Source organism: Hydra viridissima, unplaced genomic scaffold (assembly GCF_058129835.1).
Source record: "Hydra viridissima isolate aposymbiotic clone 2 unplaced genomic scaffold, HvirCarnegie_v1 scaffold_6, whole genome shotgun sequence".
NCBI lineage: Eukaryota > Metazoa > Cnidaria > Hydrozoa > Anthoathecata > Hydridae > Hydra > Hydra viridissima.
In genome coordinates this window covers 12,010,483-12,033,393 of record NW_028324305.1, presented here as the reverse complement: position 1 = coordinate 12,033,393, position 22,911 = coordinate 12,010,483, and the positions used below count along the sequence as shown (strand labels likewise).

General features: G+C 26.9%; 1 protein-coding gene across 5 annotated transcripts; it reads right to left on the bottom strand.

Moving 5' to 3' along the window:
- Window positions 1-3,544: 3,544 nt before the first annotated feature.
- On the bottom strand, window positions 3,545-22,697 carry LOC145190789 (ciliogenesis-associated TTC17-interacting protein-like). Of its 5 annotated transcripts, XM_090091644.1 has the most exons (12): window positions 22,479-22,697; window positions 20,091-20,146; window positions 19,909-19,973; window positions 19,180-19,300; window positions 18,693-18,748; window positions 17,976-18,062; window positions 9,015-9,075; window positions 7,863-7,969; window positions 7,005-7,129; window positions 5,573-5,646; window positions 4,268-4,344; window positions 3,545-4,107 (listed from the first exon to the last, which is right to left on the bottom strand). In XM_090091644.1, exons 1-12 carry the CDS (start codon window positions 22,499-22,501, stop codon window positions 3,934-3,936), a joined length of 1,026 nt encoding a protein of 341 aa, XP_089947770.1. In that variant the 5' UTR covers window positions 22,502-22,697; the 3' UTR covers window positions 3,545-3,933. The 5 variants fall into 5 exon arrangements, with proteins under 5 accessions (XP_089947770.1, XP_089947769.1, XP_089947773.1 ...); XM_090091643.1 differs by lacking the exon at window positions 22,479-22,697 and having other exon boundaries at window positions 20,091-21,691; XM_090091647.1 differs by lacking the exon at window positions 22,479-22,697 and having other exon boundaries at window positions 5,577-5,646; window positions 20,091-21,691.
- Window positions 22,698-22,911: the final 214 nt, after the last annotated feature.

Here is a 22,911-nt window from a genome sequence, read left to right as displayed (position 1 = left end):
GCAGCTAAAATAAGAACAGTCTGCATCTACTTTAATCTCAATTCTGAACTTAGTAAGCGTATACACATCATGAATTGATCAAAGTGTAGCTGATCGCAAAGCCAATTTTATGTATTCAAATTTAATTTGAAATTAACATGCTGCTGGATTAAGAAAACGTTTTCTTAATCCAGCAGCATATGTTAGCTTACAAAATTAATTAATTCAAGTGTATTATTGCTATCGTCAAATAAAATATGTTAGATCTTAAAAATATGTTAGGACTACAAAATTATAGATGTTTTTAGATAAGTTGTGTTTGTATGTTAAATTATAATTCCTAAAGTTAAAAGTTACCTAAATGTGACTATAATTTAAATTCAAGTAATTAATATTGTCTATTACAAATGTGATGATTTATTATATTGGGTATACTGTAAAAGTAATATTTATTATATTGGGTATACTGTAAAAGCCTGATATTCAGATCAATGTGCAAGTTAAGGATATGTTTATTTAAAACAGCAGTTTTTTGTTATTTTGTAGTTATTCTTTTATAGAAAAAATACAGCTATTTTTGATTGTATCATAGTTATTACTATCATAGTAAAAAAATTACAACCCTTTTTTATATATCATTACATCCCAAAGTCTTGGATATGTAAAAATTATCAAATATAATTGGACCAAAATTGTTTGATCATCACTGCAGTTGAGGTGACATCTGATTAAACCAATGTTTAATGGTTTAGAGCTCAAATCCAACTGAACCTTAGGTTCAGTTTGATTTTGATCCTAATTATTGATAAACCAAGTTTAAGAAAAGTTGGAAACCATAATGTTTAATACTCATGCATGAGTTTTTAACTAGTTTGTGTTCAGTTAAGTGGCATCTCCAAAAAAGAATGGTTTTAAGTAGACAACAAAGAAAACTCCACATAGTTTGATTGGTTAATGAACAAAAATAGGTTAATAACAATAATTTTGTTAGTTACGATCTAGGTTACTATATATATATATACTTATATATATATATATATATTTATATATGCGTGTGTGTATATATACGTGTATATACAAATATATGTATACATATATATATATATATTTGTATATATATATATATTTATAAATGCGTGTGTGTATATATATCTGTATATATAAATATATGTATGTATATATATATACATACATATATATATACATACATATATTTATATATACATGTATAGTATATATATATATACATACATATATTTATATATACACAAAATTATTGTGATATAAGTGTGTGTATATATATATATATATATATATATATATATATATATATATGTATATATATATATATATATATATAAATTAGCAAAAATACTTATCTAATTTTTTCTTTGACAGCTTGTTTTACCATCAGTAGGTTCATCAGGAAGTCTGATGAACCTAGTGATGGTGAAAGATAAGTTTATAAATATATAAGGTTAATATATATATATATATATATATATATATATATATATATATATATATATATATATATATATATATATATATATATACAGGGTGTCTGCCAATATTTTAAGTTCGATTTCCCTAGCTTTTCCCTGATATTTACCTATTTATCGTTTAGAAAAATGCTCTTCAACTGCAAAAATATAAACAATAATACAACCCACATTAAATTTATCAAGAGAAGTTCATAAAACTATCTGCCAAATAAACTTTTAGATTACGTGTACTATATACAACTTATTTAAGTTATATAAGTTTGATAAAGACTCATCTTTCCTGATTTTTCTAAAATTTAACCTAATTTCTCTGATAATCCCCTGATATTTTTGAAGATATCCGAATTCCCTGGCATTTCCCTGATTTGGCAAATATGCCAAATTTGTTTTCCGCGGAGATTGCAGATAGTCCGATTTTGCGCGGAGCCATCGAAAAGTGATAAACTTGAGATTCAAGTTTACCGAGTTTTTAGAGACCAAAGTTTCTCGAGTTCAAAGAATATCCAAACTTGACAAATTTGATGGTCACATAGTACAACTTTAATGAGTTTTCAAATTTATCAAGTTTCTGACTCGAACTCGCAAGTCCTTATATCTGAGTATCAGGTAGTAACCAGACTAGTCTATGGATAGACTTACAACACAGACATAGACAATTCTGTATGTTGTAATGGACACAACAAATGTTTAATTTTTTGTCCTTGTTGTGTCTATCAAATTTTTGATGGTGTCCTAAGATTGCTCAGTTAAAAAATAATTTTCACTTCATAAGTCTACAAAGCATAATTTTTTGTCTATTTGGTGTCTATGATTTTGTCTAAATTTACTTGATTTCATAAAACCAGAAATATTGATTTTTGCCAATAAAATCTAAATTACCCAAAAAATCCCTTAGAAACAAAAAAGAAAATATACGATACATTATATTTGAATTTTATTTCATGGTAAAAATGACTTTTATGGTGACAAATTTAAAGTGGTGACAAATTTTAGGACGGAATATGACAATAATGTTTCCACAAATAGTTGATTTTCCAAAATTTAGATCCAATCATAGTCAGATTCACAGTCTGAGGATAGAATGTTAAGAAAAATCCCAAACTGGAGAGGGCATTTTAAAAATAAATTTTCACGCACATTCACTGAGAACTGAAAAACAACTGAACTGAGTAATTAATGAACTTCAATTGAGCACAAAATAGTCCATTTTGAGGTTTTTAAATAGACATTAACTTTTTAATCAACAGCACACGCTGGACAAAAAATTAAAAAATGAACTTCTGTTAGAAAAATTGTATTTTTAATTTTGTGCTCGTTTTCAGTTTTTGAAACGATGCTGCAGTGAAAATTTAATTACTCGTTATAAGTCCAAATTATATATGAAATAGATCTTCTATACCTCATTAAAAAATCGAGATTGTTCATTTAGTGTCCGTTTTTAAAATGATTGTCTAGAAAGACAAACATTTTTTATAGACAATTCATTTTTGATAGTTGTAATTAAAATTGTTGCAATTAGTGCTTTGTCGAAGTCTATTTTTGTCCTTTTATAATAAGGCCATTAGAGATTGTCTGGTTGCTAGTATCAGGCCGCCTTGGTTCTCCAGCCACATATTGCAAAAAGTATACACAAGTATAAATACTAAATTTAAGAATAGTTTTTCCTGACGTGATAGAGAAAAAGAAGCACTAAAAAAGTAAAAGTTAATGCTTAGTATTGGTTGTTAGTCACGTGTAAAAAAAGTTTAATTTACAAAACAAAGTTATACGGGGAGACGCGCAACATAAGAGAAATTTCAATCCATATTTTAGAATAGGAAGTACGACAGGGTAAATGAAGTACGACAAAACGAAGTACGACAAAACGAAGTACAACAGGATAAATGGCAAGACAAGAAATAGCGAATGAACTTAAATCCATGCAAATGAAACTTATCACTTCAGGCTTAAATATGTCGCAAAACGTCACGAGGGAATTCGGGAGAAAATCAGGTGTGCAATTAGGTAGGCGTAATAAAAATACAAAACCGCTAAAGAGACGACACTTCACAACAAATATATATATATAAAAACATCTTTTAACAAAAATATCAACAAATTTTTCCTTAGGATATATACAACACAAAACTAATATAATAATTACAAGTTTTTATGTTCATATAATACATCCAACTATAGTAAAACCATTTGGAAACATTAATTACAGTGTATTAACCCCCTGGTTGCTAAAGGACGAGAGAACAACGGTAAGTAAAAAACATTTATTAAAGTCGTATGAGAAATGTTAACAAAATTGTAAAAGTAAACAAACACGAATCAAAACTTCTGTGTTGGTAACTAAAAACTTTTGATGACACCAGCAAGTTGATTAAAAATTTTTCTTTCAAAAATGAGTACTATTTCGCTAAAAATTGCAACCAGCGCAAATTATATTTTTTTCATAAGTTATTTACTTTACTTGATTTAACTTTTCTTTAGTTGAAAATCCTCTAAAGTATTCAGCAGCAAATGAACAAACATCATCGGGTTTACGTAACAATAGAAATTGACAGAAGTCCCTTAGCAAAGCTCGTATTTCGGGTTTACGGTTTATATAGGCTTCGTGGGTGCTGATAAGTTCCTCCTACAATCGAGTAAAAATCTGTAAAAAGTCAAAATAGTGAAAAGAAGAAAAAAAACTGAAAAAACTGAACCTCTTTAGAAGGTTAAAAAGTCATCTGGTAAAGGTTTTGTAAAAAAATCTCAAGAAGCGAAACAAAAAAGAAAAAAAGAAAGTGAAATACCTTTCGCTCTAAAAAATGGGAGTGCAATTGCATATCCTCTTCCCAAACAAGATCTTTTCTCGTAGGAGTTCTTTTTTCTATAAGATACACAAAGGAATTCTACAATAAGTCAGAACGTAGAAAAATATCAGACGGAAAAATATCAAGATAGAAAAAAAATCAGAATGGATAATAGTCAGAGTAGCATGTCGTACTCTTTAGAACGCAATAATGTCAGAAAGGAAAAATGACGAAAAATACATAACTTAATTAAATTTGAATGATTTTCTGTTTATAAAACTTAAACTGCATAGTTTTGTGCACCCTGTTGATGTAGTTTTATCTGGAAACAAGATAAACTTTATATTCTCACATTTACACGTTTACTGCATAAAATATTTTTGGTGAAGAAAGGTGAAAAACTAAAGTGAAATTTAAAAAATAGTTTTTATGTGACTGCTTTAGCCGATTGTAGCGAAAGCAAGGTAATATATTGTGAGGAGATAGCAAGGTAACATTTTTTGGGACAATAGCAGAGTAATATATCATAATTATGTCTAAATATTTCATGCATGTTTAAGAATTGTAGGTTTTAAATTTAATGTCGGGCAAGAAAAACGTCAACTTTGCTTACCACATCCGACAGTTTTTTCTTCTTCTAATGCAGTCGGAATTTCAACGAATAAAATTAAATTATCTAATCGTTTTGACAACAGAATCCGACATTCTAGAGAATTTTTCTTTTTCACATAAAAGTTAAATATTTGCTGAAAAACTAATACAACACGAAACGTTTTTTTTTGTTTTGTTTAATTTTTATTATCATATTTTTAAATTCTTTTATTTTCTGTTAAATAACCTTAAATTTTGATATGGAAAAAGCATTGAGTTTTATTTTAGTATTTTACATTTTATTACTTATAGTATATAAATATATAAATTACAATATGTAAATATAAATTACTATATATATAAACATACTTGTTTAATTAAATAATTTACGGTTTAATAATATTCTATTCCAACATATTCCCATCTAACAGATTTCTTACCACAATATGAGTACAACTTTCCGTTCTGACATAAAACCATTTTGATATCTTTCAATTTATTAGATAATTAAAAACTTTTTGAGTTTATATTTTTGGGTACAATTTTCCATTCTATTAAATTAAAAATTTCACAGGTGCACACCGCACACCTCTCTGTTCAAACTCCAGCTTCATTTTTCGTATTTATATTTTTTTATTAATTTATTAATGAATTTTTATTAATTTATTAATTTTAAAGAAAATGATTAAAAAAGGATTTCTAAATTATTTTTACCAACATTTTCCTTAGGCAATTTAACCAGCTGCATATGAACAGTTGAACCAAGGGTTACTCTGCTAGTCATCAATCTAACAAACATAAAAAAAAGAACAAATAAGGATTGGTTTTATTACTCCTTTAAAAAAAAAAAAAAAAAAAAAAAAAAAAAAAATCTTTTAGGCAATAAAAACCTGGGTGTTGCCATCTTATCATTATGCAAAAATCGTTTCCTTTTTGAAGACTATTTAATTGGCATTAATTAAGCAAAATCTATTTCTGTTAACTATTTATCAGCACTGTATATTTTCATAAATGTACAGCGCTGATAAAATTAATAGAGTTTTGTTCTGATTTTACATATCAACAATAATAATAAAAAAGAATTTCACTTATCAACAACAATAATAAAAAAGCATTTCAGACAGAAAACTCATTTTCATATTACAAATTTACAACTTGAGATGTATTACAATTGTCTCATTAAAAATGTTCTAAGTAAAAATTTAAGCAGTTAAAAACCATTTAATTCTGAAATGAGTTTTTCTAGATTTTTTTTTTTTTTTCCAAGTTAAAAAACAAGTTTTATGTCAATTTTCCTTTAAAATTATGATAGAATTGATTTAAATAATTACATTAAAAGAATTGTAAATACATAATTTGACTTCAGAATTAAAAGATTAATTTGTATTGATATATAACTCATTAGTTTTAGAGAAGGATTTGGAAGTTCTACTTTTATTAGATTTCGCTCAAGAGTACTATTTTAAGACAGCATTAATTCAGTATTGTTTGGGTTTGCTTCTACACACTTTTAAATCTCTATGAAATTTTTGTAGCTTTGTCTTGTTAAAAATACTCTATTAGAAATATGCAAGGAATTTCTTTTACTAAAAGCATCATGGATTTTTTCCAAGAGATTCAGTTTCTGGCAATAAGGAAAGCTATACACAATCATTTAAGAATTCCGGTCATACTGCATAATCATTTAAGAATTCCGGTCATACTACATATACATAACTTGTATCAAATTCAATAAATCAATAACTAAATTGAATAAATAAACAAATATTAACTTAATTGCTTTACATTTAGGCAAAAATTAATAGCCAATTTCACATAATATTTATGTTTTGCTAATTATTTTTTTGCTCACTTATATATTTTCAATATAATAAACAGCATTTATTTGTAACTCAGTGGAAAAGTAAGCCAATATGCTGAATAAGGTTGAATTAAACTTAAGTGATTACTTACACAAACTAACATATAGATCTTTACAATAGCATATAATGTGATTATGACAGACAGTGAATTTCTCTTATAGAATTGACTAGATGTTTTAAAACTCCTTTCAGATAAAATGAATATAACTTGTGTTTAAAGCATGAATTGCTAATGTTACAATACATATATGTTAAATAAAAATATGGAAGTTAGAAAATCATACCCATCTGATAAAAAATATGTGTTCCAAGTCATTAAGGGTAATTTCAGTGATATAATTTCACGTCTAATACCAAAAACATCTAATGTTGTATCATCAATGGATAATGAAGAATCAGGAAGTTTTTGCTTAAAAAAAAAAACCTACTTAATGAATTTTTAAATAGTAAAATTTACAGTAAACCAAATAATAAATCTTATAATTGAGCAATGCAATAAGTTCTGCTTTTTTTCTGTTCATTTACATTCAAAATTTGTATTCAATAACATTACAGAATAAAAAGATACTGATGAATTTGAAAATAAACATCAAACTTTAGAAAAACACATTAAAAAATTAATTCATTATGAAATCTAAATCTAAAACACAAAAATTCATCAGAAACTTTAATAGTTTCTAAAATTAAAAATATAAAATATGAAAGAGTTTTTAAATTAACACTTAATTTGCTATTTTAATTGTTATTCTTTAAAAAACTATACAATTTTTTTTTAACTTCTCTTAAAATCATAGCATCCAGAATATTGGAAATAAAATTCAACTAAAAAAGAACAAAACAAAAAGGAAGAAACTTTATTTAAAGAAACTAAATTCCTTTAATTTTCCATTTTTTGCTAACTACTAGCTAATCTTTTAACAACTTGAGCTTAAGAAGAACAATTTAGACAAAAGTGAAAATGTTTAACTGGTTATCACTAATAATAAACTGGTTAGCGCTAGTAATAAACTGGTTAGCGCTAGTAATAAACTGGTTAGCGCTAGTAATAAACTAGCAATTTTCAATATCTCCAAAGTATCATTATATCATTTAGTAGAATTGCAACAAAATTACACTGAAAAACTTAGAAAGTCAAAACTTACATATTTCATAACTGCTAGATTTGTGTTTGAATCTAATGTTGTGAATACTGCTTTTTCTGGGATTTGTTGGCGTTGAATCATTATTCTTTGAAGAATAATGTTGGCACCTAGCAACACAAAACATATGAGTACCACTATAAAAATTATATGAGTTAAGAAATTTTAAACAAATTAAGTATAAAATGTCATATCCAAGTATAGCTCTTTATTCTAAAGGAGAGATTTGCAAGGACTGAATTTTTCAATCCATTTTACACACATGGAAACCTGAGATTATGAATTTATGAAAACGTTAGTAAGTTAATTGATTTTTGAATGATGGTAAAAGTTGTTAGAAAAAACTATTTTTATGTTAAAACTAGCAAACTAAACTAAAAAAAGACTTTTTATGAGTTAACTTTAAATTTCAATAATCAATGTCACTTTAGAATTTTCTCTTGAGATTACAAAGGCCACACTAACTTTGGATCCATTTAAAAATTTTTCATAAACTTCAGTGGATTTAATTTTCCAGAGAAATGGTGTCAAATGGGAAAAAACACAAAGTTTAAATTTTATCATGAGATCCAAAATAAAATAAATAAAAATTTTCAATGAAGAAAATAGCAAAAGAGATCCTGTAAAAAGAACACATCTCCTGATATTGTGGACCTCATAAATTTTTATAGACTGAAGGACATGCATGAGTCCAAAAGATTCAAATTTTGAATGAAACATAAAATCCTAAAGCATCATGTAAGGCTGCAGATCAGTTCAACCTGCCCCTCTGATGCCAAGATTGTGTTCTGATAGAATGGGACATCACCATATAGCCAAAAAACTTAAGTTGGCTGAGTAAAAACCTGCCAAGTTTCTGGAGGAAAGTTCCTTGGCCTACACAATTCTCCTGATTTAAATTAAATGAATTTTTTTGAAGGCAATGCCTCATATCAGAAAAAGGTGTAGGGATTGATAATCTGATTTATGTAAATGGTGCACATATTAAACAACCTGTTTAAACTTTACATTTGGGGTAAAATTAACTTTTTTTTCTTCTTTTTTTCACTTTTTTACAAAATTTTGTGCAGAGTTTTGGGTTGCACCATGTAATCCACATAACTTTAATATATTTATTGAAATAAAATACTTAAATATAATTAAAACAAAAAATACCTTCAGAGATAAAACCATTCATCAAAGATGTAGGATAAACTATACTGCTGTCATGTGTGGTCTAGCAAGAATAAAAAACAAATGATTAACTAGTAGAAAAATAAAAGAATAAGAAAACTTTTTAACTATCTAAATTTATTTTCCTCATATTAAAAAAAAAAAAAAACAATTTTCATTTTTAACAAGATTATTGATTGATGAGCAATACCATAGTAAAGAAGGTTTACTATACTTTTTACAACCAAACAAAAATTATTTGTTTCACCCATTATTTTTTCACATTTATATATATTTTTCATATTATATATATGTAAGAAAATCATTTTTTATCTCATATTTTGAATTTTAATACACTAAATGAATTTAGGTTATCAGTGGTGGTAAATGGTACCTTTAATACTGCTTTTTTTCCCCTGCCTTGATTTTCTTTGCTTACAGCTTTTTAATTTTTTTAAGTTAACATAACCTCACCTTTCAGTTTTTGCCTATGTGTTCTCAACATGGCTAACCATGGTTGTAAAAAATAACAGTTTAAGAAAAACTTCCTAACAGTTTTCATCATAAATCTACTGAATTTTTAATTAAAAAATATTAAAGAAACATTTCAGAGTTTGTAAAAAAAAGTGTACTTGGCATATTCTTAAGTAAAACATGGGATCAAGAAAAACCTTTGACTTCAAACAAGTATTTTTATGTTTGTATTATGTCACTGTACCAGGTTCTTTTGAATGCAAATACCATTCTTGAGAACAAATTTATAATTTGTAGTACCGAAATTTTATTGTGTATAATATTGAAAACTTAATCAAATTAAGAAATACAACTTGAGGAATGCTGTTCGAAAAACTAGACTAAAAGTAACTTGAAAAGAATATGATTCTTTTCCAACAAAAAAAAAGTTTTTTTAAAAAAATTTCACTAGAAAGTAATGAAAGATTTTGTGTGGCTTTTTGTGTGTGGAAACCAGAAACAAAAATGATGTAATATTTGTAAATTTTGGGTTAATGAATAAATAAGAGAATATTATCTATGTGATTATAGCATTATCAAAGTTATTTAAATACAGTTACCTTTTTTTCCTCTATATTTGTCAAGCATATTTTTAGTTTATTGGTATATCAATTCTGAAGAGCATTTGATAGTATATAATGCAATAAATTTCTCTTGATAGTATAATTCAACAAATGTGGTTGTTTTACTTTTCTTAAGGATATATGGGTGTGTGGTTTGTTTAGAGTGTGGATATTTCAAACTATAGAATAAAATTATAACATGAACTTCTTTAATTGTAGAATAAGGGTCAGTCATTTACTATCCCCTTCTCCCTACCTGCTTACAAGATATGAAAGATGTGCTGCTTTAGAATATGTTTTTTTGGTGGAGTATCATCTTTAGAACTTTTTGCATAATTTTTTTATTTGAATAATAACCATTAAGTTTTAATATAAAAAAAAAACATTAAGTTGCTTTAATGTTTATGTCTCAAAAAACATTTTTTTCTTAAGTGTTCCAGATCCTACCCCACCTTTTTTTATGAAAAGGTTTATAAAAGTAGAAATTTTTTCTTAAATCTTATTTCAATTAATTTTTTTCACCTAAAATTCTCCCTTCAAAGGTGATTAAATAATAACATACTATTTAAGTTCCTGAGAGGTATGTAATAGTCATCAATTTAATTTCATTACGGCACATAATGTTCACAGCAAGTTGTTCATTTCAAATTCTATATTTTTTAAAAGAAGTTTTAACATTTTGCTGCTTAAAACATAAATATTGGACATGGAAAAAAGTTCTTGTAGGCTTAACTAATATATTCTATTATATTGTTTTAAGCTCTTGCAATGATGTAATACAACAGAATAATATTGTTATTGATATGATATAAGTTCATGTATAAAAATCAAACAGCTATTTTTATTTCAGCAACAGTGATTAATATGGTCTTAAAAACATAATTGTACTTGGTGATGAAAAATGTTCAGAACAAACATTAAAAGCAGTAAATGGAGAAATTAGCAGAAAACATCACAGAACTCCTTACATGTGTGAAGAAAGTTAGATTCCTACGCAATAATCCTTGCACCTGTTGTATTGTGAGATTAACTCAAAAGAAACTAATCGAGCTATGCAGGAAATTTTAATCCACCCACCTTATTCTCTGCACCTAGCCTCAACAGTTTTTCACCTTTTTAGTTCCTGAGTAATGCCATACAAGGTGTAACCATTGCTTATGACAAAGCCTTTAAAAATGGCTTGGTGATTTCTTTGCATCCAAACCAACTCAATTACACAAGGATGGGATCCATGTCCTGATGATCCTGATAAATGGAAGAAAGTGGTTATCTCTAACGATAGTTACTTTGGTGATTGACATGATTGTGTATTTAATAAATATTATTAAAAACTGAGAGAACTATTGTGTATTTAATTAATACTGTTAAAAAGCATGAAATAAGTTTTTTTCCACACAATCAATTTTATAGCCTGAATAAGAAAAAACTAGTTCAAATCTAGCTAAATCTTGCCAAACTGAAACTATTATACAGTTTAAGATTTGCTAGATATTACGGTAAGGTTTCTTTTTATCATAACTAAAATGCAAAAAATGTTGATTATTTATAAAATTATTTTTTGCTGTATTTTTGATAAAGTCCTAAACTTCTTATCATGATTATTAACCACACCCCTTTTAAATACAAAATATCCTGAATATTACGTCCATTACTAATTTTCAACACTTTAGGCTAGTAAACTAATATTTTAACATAAAACTAAAAGAGATTGGGACGCAACAGAACAAATCAATCCCAGCCATTGATACACACATTGACATTTAACTGTCTGGACTTAACATCTACCTAGAGATATCATGGACATATCAAAGGTGTGCAACATTAAGAACTTGTAATTTTCTCTTATATTATAAAGATATTTTTTAGTTTTTTAATCAAAAAGAAACTTTTACAGATGATAATTTTTACATTTTCACAAAATTTTAAGGTTACCAATGCTTTAGTTTTATAAAAATTAACCCCAGGATATGATATGATCTTATAATAAAAACTAAATAAATATTCTTTGCTGAAATTTAATGTTCTATGATATTAAAGATATTTTTTTCTTTCCTATGCAATTGCAAATGTTGTTCCTAGTAAATTTTTTAAAATACCATATAAACTTTTGATTTTATCAGTGGAAGGTGCAGCAGGAATTTGCTGACTAATTTTTAGAAAGGCTGCATAACTTAAAAACATCTAAAAATTTTGTGTTTTCTGAGTTTTGTTGATGCCTAACAAAGTAGCTTTGACAACAAAGCGAGCAAACATAGTTTTGATTTAAAAAGTTTAAAAATTGAGGCAAAAAGAACTGAACTTCTAAAAATGATCCATGTTGGATTACCTACAAGAGAAATGATCAAAATATCTTTAGTGTCTAAAAGTAAAGTTTATTAAGTAAAAAAAAAAAAAAAATCAACAAGCCAACTCCTGTGAACAAAAAAGTTGACAAGTTCACAGAATGACTTAAGAAGCATCTTGAGGAGAACCCATGGTCTACCTAATAACAGGCCTGAAAGACGCGCGCGCAAAATAAAAACTGTAGGCAGATATTTTGTAAACAAATATGTCGATTTAAAATTTAAAATTCGCTACACTAGCTGCTAAATTGCTTGTTTTCAAATTTTTAGAGCTGTTTATTTTAAAAACCTCTTACAATAACATAACATTTTTTAATCGATTACTAAAAAAAACAACACTTTTCTTTAATAATATAAATGATTTCTTTTCAAATTTCACAAACCCTACAACTTCACAAAACATATTTTACATACATTTATATTTCTGCTCCACTATGATCATTTTTGTGACAATTTAAGTACTTTTAGAGCTGGTTCTTTTGTCGATTGAAGTGAGTAAAGCTTGCTATAGTTCTTAAATAATATGTTAGATAGTATTTTTCCATGAAACTTATCTATGTTTTCAAATCCATAAAATTCTGCTATCATCATTATTATATTTATAAAACTTGTCCTACAAACTAATGACATGATGTGATGAAAAAATACATAGCAATAAATCACCAATTGACACATATTGTCTCCAGGTATCTTCAAGTCTCCTCTGTTGATTTCTTTAGTAAATTCTCCAAATTCGTCGTAATAGAACTGTGTATCATATTCATCTACATCATTTCTACTGATGTATCCTACAATATAAACTAAAGCCATTTTTACAGACTTAGACAAGGCTAACTCCATATTTGAAAGATTATGAAACACATTGAAGGTATTGTCATCATTTAGCAAAAATCCACATTTCAAACAAACATGTTCACAACTTGTTTGAATTCCATCAAAATCTGTGTTTAAATCAAGGAGAAGTTTTGTTTTCTTAATGTTTACTTTTTGTAAAACTTGTTGAACATTAATAAAATATGTTCCACCAGAACTTTGACGTAGCTTACTAAACATTTTTTCAATGGGATCACTGGAAAAATTCCCTAGACATAAATATTTGTGTAAAGTGCTGAGGAGATGCTTAGTTAACTCAACCAGTCCTTTACTCATGTATGCAAGAGCAAGAGCAGTATCTTTGGTAAGTTGTTTTACTCTTTGTCCTTGTTTTTAGGAACCATTTTTTCAAACATACTTGCTATATCAAGTAAAATTTCTAATCGTTGATCGTTAGGGTTATCAAAGACAGCCCTTTTTAAGTCTTTAGTTTTAACGTCTTCGAGCTGACTTTTTACATTTAGGATTTTGAAAAAGTCTACAATTTTTTCTATAAAATCAACAGTTCCACCTGAATCCTGCATTTCTGGATGAATTTTTAGTGCAGTTAACATTTCAACACAAAAAATCTTAAGACATAAAGCAACTTCTGTCATTCTATAGGTTTTGGACAGATAGAAACTTCATTAAGCTTTGAAAGTTTCACAATAGAATTATTTTCTAACTCAACCAGCTTCTTCAAGTCAACCCACTTTGCAGTTTTTTCAAGGCCGCAGTCAGAATACTTTAACTCTTGCATTTTTTCAGTTAACCAATTGTTTCTGATAGATTTGATTAGATGTACATAATCATAGAGCAAAAAAATGTTTTCAGTTGTGCACCATGGAGAAATCAAATTGAATTTTTTAAAGAATGATTGATTTACTTTATTATTATCACATAAAATTGCAACAGTAATGCCATTACATGAACAAATCAAATTTAACATATTTATACAAAATCCTCTAGCTTACTAACCTTAGATATAAGTTTACCAAGTGTTACAATACTTGGCATTTCATAGTCATCTCTAATACAACTGTAAAGAGATCTTGAAATTGAAAAATACTCAAAAGCCCTACTTAGAATTTCTAGAGAATATTTTTTATTACCAACAAATGTTAATGCATGCTAACAATTTGTTGTAGGATAATGTTTTTCTTATGATCCATTTCAACAGAATGTAAATATCTAATAGCTTCTAAAATTTATAAGTAAGATGTAATTTTATGTATTCGATTACTGCACAGTGGTATAACAGAGCAATTAGATCTAAAATGAAAACCTTCAAATCACATATCAACTTTAACTTTTAAAAGAAACTGTGGAATAGCAGAGGTATCAACATAATCCTTACTTTGGATTATTAAACCATCATCCACTGTAAAAGATGTTACTGGAAATGGAATAACTTCTTTTAGGCAAAGATCATCAAAACAACTAATTTCATACAAATCCAAGTGAGTTGAAATTTCATCAGGTTTCATGTTATGCGTAGATGGCAGTGATTTTGTTGTTGTTCTTTTTGTTGGTGGAGGTGTAGGAATTTGACTTTGAAATACACAGATGAAAATAGTTGGTGGATTTAAGGGACAAATTTTACCATGAATGTGACAAGTTTCATAATTAACTGGTCAATGATTTTCACAAATGAATGTATTTGGACTATTTGGAATGTTTTCTCTTAGAATAGATCTAATCCATCTTTCTCTTTCTTGAGGATTACGGTTTTTGTTTAGTAATCAAAAAAGTTTAACTTTATGTTCTTTATCATAGTTTCCTCTACAACCAGTCACACAACATTTAAAAGGCATGATACAGTAACTTTTGTTTTGAAAGATTACATTTTACTAAATATATAAAACACAAATAAAATAATATTGATTATCAAATAATTATAAGCAATTGACTTTAAATTTATATAGTATAGTATATCATATTATGTAAATACATTACTGCATTATATCTATAAACATAACTGAATTATATATATATATATATATATATATATATATATATATATATATATATATATATATATATATATATAAACACTAAAAATATATATAAACACTAAAAAAACCACAAAACTTTCTCCATTTTTGTTTTTACAAACATCCGTCTACAGTTTTTTTTTTTTTGCGCGCGCGTCTTTCAGGCCTGTTATTAAGTAGGTCATGGGAGAATCCTATCATGTTTATTAGAAAGACTGCCAAATGAACTCTCAAGATTCTTGGGACGGTAGGTGTTGTCAGATCTACCAGTTATGTTTTGTTAGTTTAGAACTATGGCCCATCAATGTTCAAAATCTTCTCAGATGAAAAGCTATTTACTTTGTTGACTAAGTCATCAACACAAGTAATGATCTTTTTATTGTTCAAAAAGGTGATAGCATCCCACCTTATGTGCCTAAAATTTTGTTAACCTAGCAGTAAGAAAAAGTAAGTGAATCGCTGCCTCACCCTGTAGATTAGTCACTTTGTTATTAGGAAATTAAAAGTGAAATGTCATTTTAAGCTTGTGGCATAGTAATTTCAATAGGCCACAAGTTAAAAGTTGGTTTTTAAACATAAAACACCAATCATATCAAACGAAAATGAACTTTGTAGTTTTCATAAGAATCAACTAAAAAATGAGCCTATTTAAAAAATGCAATAATTTTGCTTAAAAGTGAAGCATTTTTATCTCATTTTTAGATTTTTAGGTAGTACTGTAAATAGCTTTTCATTTTTGATATACAACAATATTTTTGTCAAATGTACAATCCTAATGAAGCAGGTATAATAACCAACCATTTAACTACCAAGTTCAATTCTGGTTTAAGTAAAATAAGGATCACTCAAAAAAACACTGATGACTTAGTGTAGTTCTTATTTTTCAACTTTCAAAAAAAGATTGCCTCGTTCATCTATGTTATTTCAATATATTAAAAATAAATTCAGGCCAAATATGAACTCAATTTAACAGTATTTAGAGGTAGCTCAATAAGGTTAAAATTTTACATATCTTCAATAAAGTCAATACCGACTTACTACTGAACCAAAAATATTTAAATATTAAAAGCCAGTGAGTTGTATAGGATCAAATGGTCACCCATACTTTGGTTATCTTGCTTTTGTTCTTTAAGAAAAAGTCAATCATAGCCATCGTTGTTTTTCTGCTATATTACATGAATAAAATTCATGTATTTACCACTTTAATTTTCTAAATTTTGAAAACATTTAGAAAATATCACATGGCCATATCACAGAATCGTTGTTAGTATCAACACTGTTGAAGAAAGCTATTTAAAAAAAGCTATTTACTAAGTATTTGTTAATAATTAGTAAATAGCTTTTTTTAAATAGCTTTCCAGACTTTTAGATACAGGCAGATGAAGAAGACAATAACATCACACAATCCTTTCACATCTTTTGGACATAGGTCAAGCTTGTGCTCAAACAGAATACGCACAAGAGCTTGTGGTGTCAAATGTTATTGTTTACACTCTGTTCACAATACCCCATTTGTTTAACCCCTCATTCACTGCTTCAGCTTGGGGTTGGGCAGCTATTAACTGCAGTTTGGGTGCCATCAGGATAGAGTCAATCAAAGGTCTCTTTACCAATCAAGTTGAGGAGCATTTTTTTGCAATCTTCTAGGATTGTTATAATTTCTCTTCTAAGCTAGATGACCTGCTTGGAATTGCCAGCATGGGCAATCTTAAGCAAGTCATCCTGATTAGATGGATAAGCTGCCTCCTTTAAACTTTGCATTGCAGACTTCTTGTTTATACTGTTCTTCAAGAGCCTAAATGCCTAAATTTCATTTCCAGCTCAGCTTGGGAGTGCTGGGTTGCTTTAAGCGGTATGCAATATTCTACCTAGTGCCAGAACTCAGCAGTCTTTTTAACAGTGATTGCAAATGCCTCTCACTATATTATTGAGTGACAATAATATTAGCTACATTAAAATACTAAAACTACCTTCCCATATTACAAATGTATAATGATTTCATTCCACTAAAGTTTGTCACAAACTTTTATAATGCTAACTTTAATAGAAATTGTAATATTTTATCAAACTTTAATGTAATTGAGCAATTTCTAAATATGAATATTATTTTACCAAATTTTTTTTTGTAATGTTTTTATGTGAAAAAAAAAATTTAGGACAGTGAAACAAAAATCAGAATTTTTTATCTCCTGCATATATAAAAACCACCTTATGGTGACTGTATGCAGTTAATGTAATTCCTAACTACTTGGAAGTATTCATATTCCCATGTGTCTACAATAAGAGCCCAGTGATAAAGAATACTATGCATCTTTAAAATACATGACAGTTGACAATTTTTAGCACTTGATTACTGCTATAGTATTCAAAGGATGAACTAGAACAACTAGTTATCAACAATCATAACAACCACATACTGATAGCTTCAGTGAATATTGCTAAAGACAATGTTTTTATCAAATATTTTCATCACATTGAAAACAAAGTTTAACACTTTTTATAATGTTAAAATCAGCTAACTAAAAAATACACAGTTAATTTGTAAGATTCATGACATGGAGTTTAATTTTAAAGAAAAGATGTGAGTAGAAATTCCTAATTAACTTGGTTTTAATATTTTTTGCTCTATTGTGCCTCCCTCTCTCCTTTATATACATATAAATTTAGATATCACTGAAAAAAGAAATAAATAGTTCTTACCAAACCCTCATTTATGGTCTGTTGCACAATATAATTGCTACCTTCTTTTATTATAACAGTTTTTTTATCCAATGGTTTGTCTGGAATCTGAGTATAAACATAATATTAAACAATCCTTTAATAATTTGTTTTAACTATCATTTACAAGAGTGTAAATCAGATCCACACATATCTAAGATCAAAATAAGTAAATGTTTGACTGTTGTCATAAAAATGTTTAAAGAATTCTTATGACAACAGGATATCTATAATAGAAAATTTGGGAATTAAGAGACCTTTACATCGCTATTTCTGTTCACTTTTTTTTAATTTTTACAAATGACCTTTTGATATTCTTAAGTTTAAAAAACAAGAAAAATTTTGAAAAAATACATTCATTAAATAACTAATGGGAAATTACAATAAAAGTTATAAAATTTTATTAGGAACATTACTTCATATATGCAAAGTCTATATTCTACTTTAATTTTTTGTTATCATCATTATTATCGTCCTAACCATCAGCCATCCTAATTATTGTTATTCTTCATTATTGTCATTCTCACCATCATTCATCATCATCATTCATCATCATCATCACCATCATCACTTCTTATTATAATTATAATTATTAATATTATTATCATTACCATTTTACAATAATTGAATGTTTTCCTAAAATTTTAGCCCAATAAATTTTTTTTATTGTTTTTCTTGTATAATAAGAAGAGAACCTACTTTTATATATTCATGCTGAGTTTGCTCTAGAGTCACCACACCTCTTGCAATGTATGCTGAAAGTAAACCTCATTTATTTTAATGCTATTTTTTTTTTTTTTTACTAAATAATCTAAGATTACAAAAATTATAATTAAACTTTAAGTAAACATGTTTTCTTTTAAATAGAAAAATGAAAAATAAAAGAGTGAGAATGAAATAGAGTGTTTACTTTAAGGAATACAAGTTTTTTTTATGAAAAACACTCAAAAACTTCTAGAGAGTGTTTTTCCAAACCCTGTATATACCGGTGTTTAAGTCGAGACTTTAAGCCATTTAGAATAGATCAAAAACGTTCCTAAAGAATGTAAGAAGATGAAAATATTAATGTGGAAAATGCACCTCAACTTATACATCGGTTATACAACATTAAACTACTCCTTTCATTAAAAAACAGGAAGTTGATTTATAAAACAGGTTGACTTAAAGACTGGTATATATGGTATACCAGTAATAGAAGTTCCCATTGCAACACCCTCTATTTCTCCATGGCTTTGAGCGTGCACATGATAGCAAAGCTCCTCATTGCGAACTGTTTCCTCTACACATATTGTTAATTCTCCAATAGTCTAAATTCAAAATGAACAATATTTGGTAAAACAGAAAATACTGTATTGAATAAAAATGTTAGATTCATTAAAATGTTTTACATACAACTTGTGGTGATTGTTTTAGAAAGAAAACTAAACAAACTATTAAGTTAGAAGTGGAATAAACAATTTTTAATAAACTGCAAATAAATAGATATACTAAAATTAGTTTTAAGAAAAAAAACCTGATATTTGACAAATGCTATAAAAATAAGAACTAAATAATCACTTGAACAATAAGTAATAATCAACCAAGCAATAACCTTTTTGGGATGCATTCATCCCAGAAAGATAATAAGCTGACTCATTAATTGTTATTTAAGTAATTACTTTATAGCTGCTTTATGTATGTATGTATGTATGTATGTATGTATGTATGTATGTATGTATGTATGTATGTATGTATGTATGTATGTATGTATGTATGTATGTATGTATGTATGTATGTATGTATGTATGTATGTATGTATGTATGTATGTATACTGTTGCTTGGTGGAATAAAATGAAAAGAAAAAAAAATTACATTAAATAGTAATTCAATCAATCTTACAAAATCAAAACAAAAATAACAAAAAAAATCATAAACCTTTCCAGTTTCAGAAACTGTTGCTAGGTGGTCTGTAAAAACAGTTTTGCTTAGACTTTTAAAATCTAAAGGTAAATTTAACTTAGAAATATTCAAAAAATACATTTTAAGTACAGATAGTAAACATTTAGAATGCACACTAAGATTAAAGCTCTGCAAGTGCAAAAAAAAAAAAATCTTACCAATGCTATGAAGATATTCAATCCCATTCAGATTAGTTTCAAACTTTTCATCTTGACTAAAAACGATTAACTCACTGATATTCATAAGTTTTTTGAGAGCCGTAACAAAAAATGTTTATTTACTAATACAGTTTATACTGTACAAAATTTTTTATTTATTTTCAAAATGCTAAAAATAAAAAAGGATTTAAACAAAAACACCATCAAAAAGACAATATTGATTATTTGAAATATTAGATTTAATTATTATTTACTATTAACAATAGATGATTATTTGCTGTTAATCATAGGACATTGGACAGCAAAAAATGTTTTTAAAGGTACTGATTCTTTTGAACTTTAAAAAATAAATTTAAATATACAATTGCAAATGGAATAATTGTTAAATCTTTTAAATCAAGCAAAAAGAACTTTTTGATAAGAAACTAGGAAACAATTGATTGCCTCTACAAGTAATTTCACCTACAAGACATTTCATAATCGCACAAATAAACCTTCCTTATCTCTAATCACAAACATATTTTTATGAACAAGTACTAGCATTGCATAGCTGATGTTTGTTTTTGTTAAAAAGATTGAAAACAGGCTATTGTTAAAAATAGTAGGAAACTATAAATATTTTATTTATCAAAATGAATATAGTTAAAGCAAGAGTATTCTAACTAAAATGTCATCATATATCAATTCTGATAAAACCCTTGTTCAAAATCAAGCTTAAAAGAGTGGCTAAGTAGTCACTATTTCTCTGTATAATTTCTTGGCATATTTGATTGTGTATTTAAAAAAAAACATGACAAAATTAAATAAATGAAAAATAAATAAACAATCAGATAAAAGCATTACAAAAAAAAAAACATTAGATGGAACCTTTATTTTTACAAAAACCCCTACTAAAACTTTCTGAAGTCATGAAAGTATTGCAATTGTTATTTGAACATATTAAGACAGTGTGAAATAAGATACCTAATGTTGGAATAACAAAAATTACATTTTTATACTGAATTCCAAAAACATATTACATATGAGATAAACATAGATTTATATTCAACAGTTTGTAAATGATAGAGCTGTATTAAGAGGTGGAATAAAAAAGTGTTTGAATTATGATTCCATCCTGTTGCCATAAATCAAATGATGAAAAACTGCAAATGTTGATATGATTTTAACTTAAGAAGGTTTAAAATAAATTTTCTTAGAGAATGCAGGTAACAAATTTAAAACTTGTTATTTAGAAAAATTCTCAAATATTTTTTGTTTGAACTAAATAGAAGTGATTAAATTTACCTAAACAATATAAAAGTATTATCAACCAAGTATGAGTTTTTTCTGGGAATATTTAACACATGTATGCATAAAAGTTCAAAAAATTGATGGAAAAGAAAAAACTTGTGGGAGAATTACCAAGATGAGAGAGATAATTAATTCTATGATCCTATGAAAATTTAGGAGAAAAGAAAAGAGACATTAACATACAATAATCTACTTTAGTAGAGGTAATAGAATAACAACTAAGAGGACATCAAACTTGAACACCCAGTAAGTTAAAGAAAGTGCAAACACAAACCATTGAGAGTCCTTATCTTACTTTGCAAACTTTATATAACCATTTTGTTTATTTAAAGATAATTAAATATTGATATAGTGAATAACTTTAAACAAAAGAACTATTATGTTTTTTATGCATGATAAATAAACTTATTGAAAATTATCTCTTTACATGAACTATTTCTTAAGAAACGCTTAATGTTTTATAACAAATACTATTTCATTCAATTAGTTACCTATGTATCCAGCTTTGTGGTTTGTTTATTGCTATTACAAATTCTTTAAATATTTCTTATTGATACTAAAATAACTTATCATTTATATAGAGATTTTAGGAAATATATGTATAAAACACAAATAAATATGTATTAAATAAAGCTTAGCAATATACAAAACTATATCCTGATAAACATCAAATTCTACGTATTTATTTATTAAGAGTCTTTTTTTAAAATACCGAATGGGAGTCTTAATAAAAAAAAAAATTTAATTAGTCAAAATTTAAGTAAATATGTTATGAATATATCGTTTATTCGTGGGCTTATAGTAATTAGAAATAAGATGCGGCGTATATTTAATGGCTAAACTATATTATCAGCTGCCACTAGTATTTAATTATTTTTTTAAAAAATGATTAACTAAATGGGTAGGAGCGTATTACAGCGCATTACTTTTGTAAGCAACTAATTATTAAGATAATACGTCAACTCAAAAAGAATTTAAAATCTCTTTCAAAATCCTACACGTCAACTCAAATAAATTTTAAAATTCCATCGATCAAATTGATCAATCAACAAGATATGTAACTTTAAAATATATTTAAACTTTTTGAGTGCTTCTTACCTTATCTTATTTTGCTCCGCCATAACTCGACTGAAACGATTGTCTCCTGTCTTGATTTTGAAAATATCACAAGAGTTTTCTCATCGTCTAAAACACGAAAGGCTTGCGTATTTTTTTTTTTTTTTTTTTTTTTAATAAATATAAGGATTAATCATCAGATACAAGAGAATGATGTCCATAAACATATATCATAATATAATGGTTATATAAGGATTTCTCTAAATGACGTAATACTATCGAACAGCGCCTTGAGCGCTTTTAAATTTCAAAACTATTAGTTCAAATATTGTTAAATCCCGCTTTAGTTTAAATTTAAGACTTATTACACCAAGAAAAGACGTACAGGTTCTTTAATATCACTTGTCTACACATCGCACTTAAATGCTAAAGAAACCTTTGAGTTTTAAAACTAAAAAAAGGTTTTTTTTCCTCA

Bases quoted from the DNA above. Each gene is read 5' to 3' on its own strand.
- LOC145190789 (XM_090091643.1), bottom strand. From the start codon at position 20,175: ATGAATATCAGTGAGTTAATCGTTTTTAGTCAAGATGAAAAGTTTGAA. The intron at 7,970-9,014 runs GTATTTTTTGTT...TTGTGTTGCTAG, and splicing joins GAATGGTTTTATCTCTGAAG to GTGCCAACATTATTCTTCAA. The intron at 4,108-4,267 runs GTATTTCACTTT...ACTCGATTGTAG, and splicing joins CCCATTTTTTAGAGCGAAAG to GAGGAACTTATCAGCACCCA.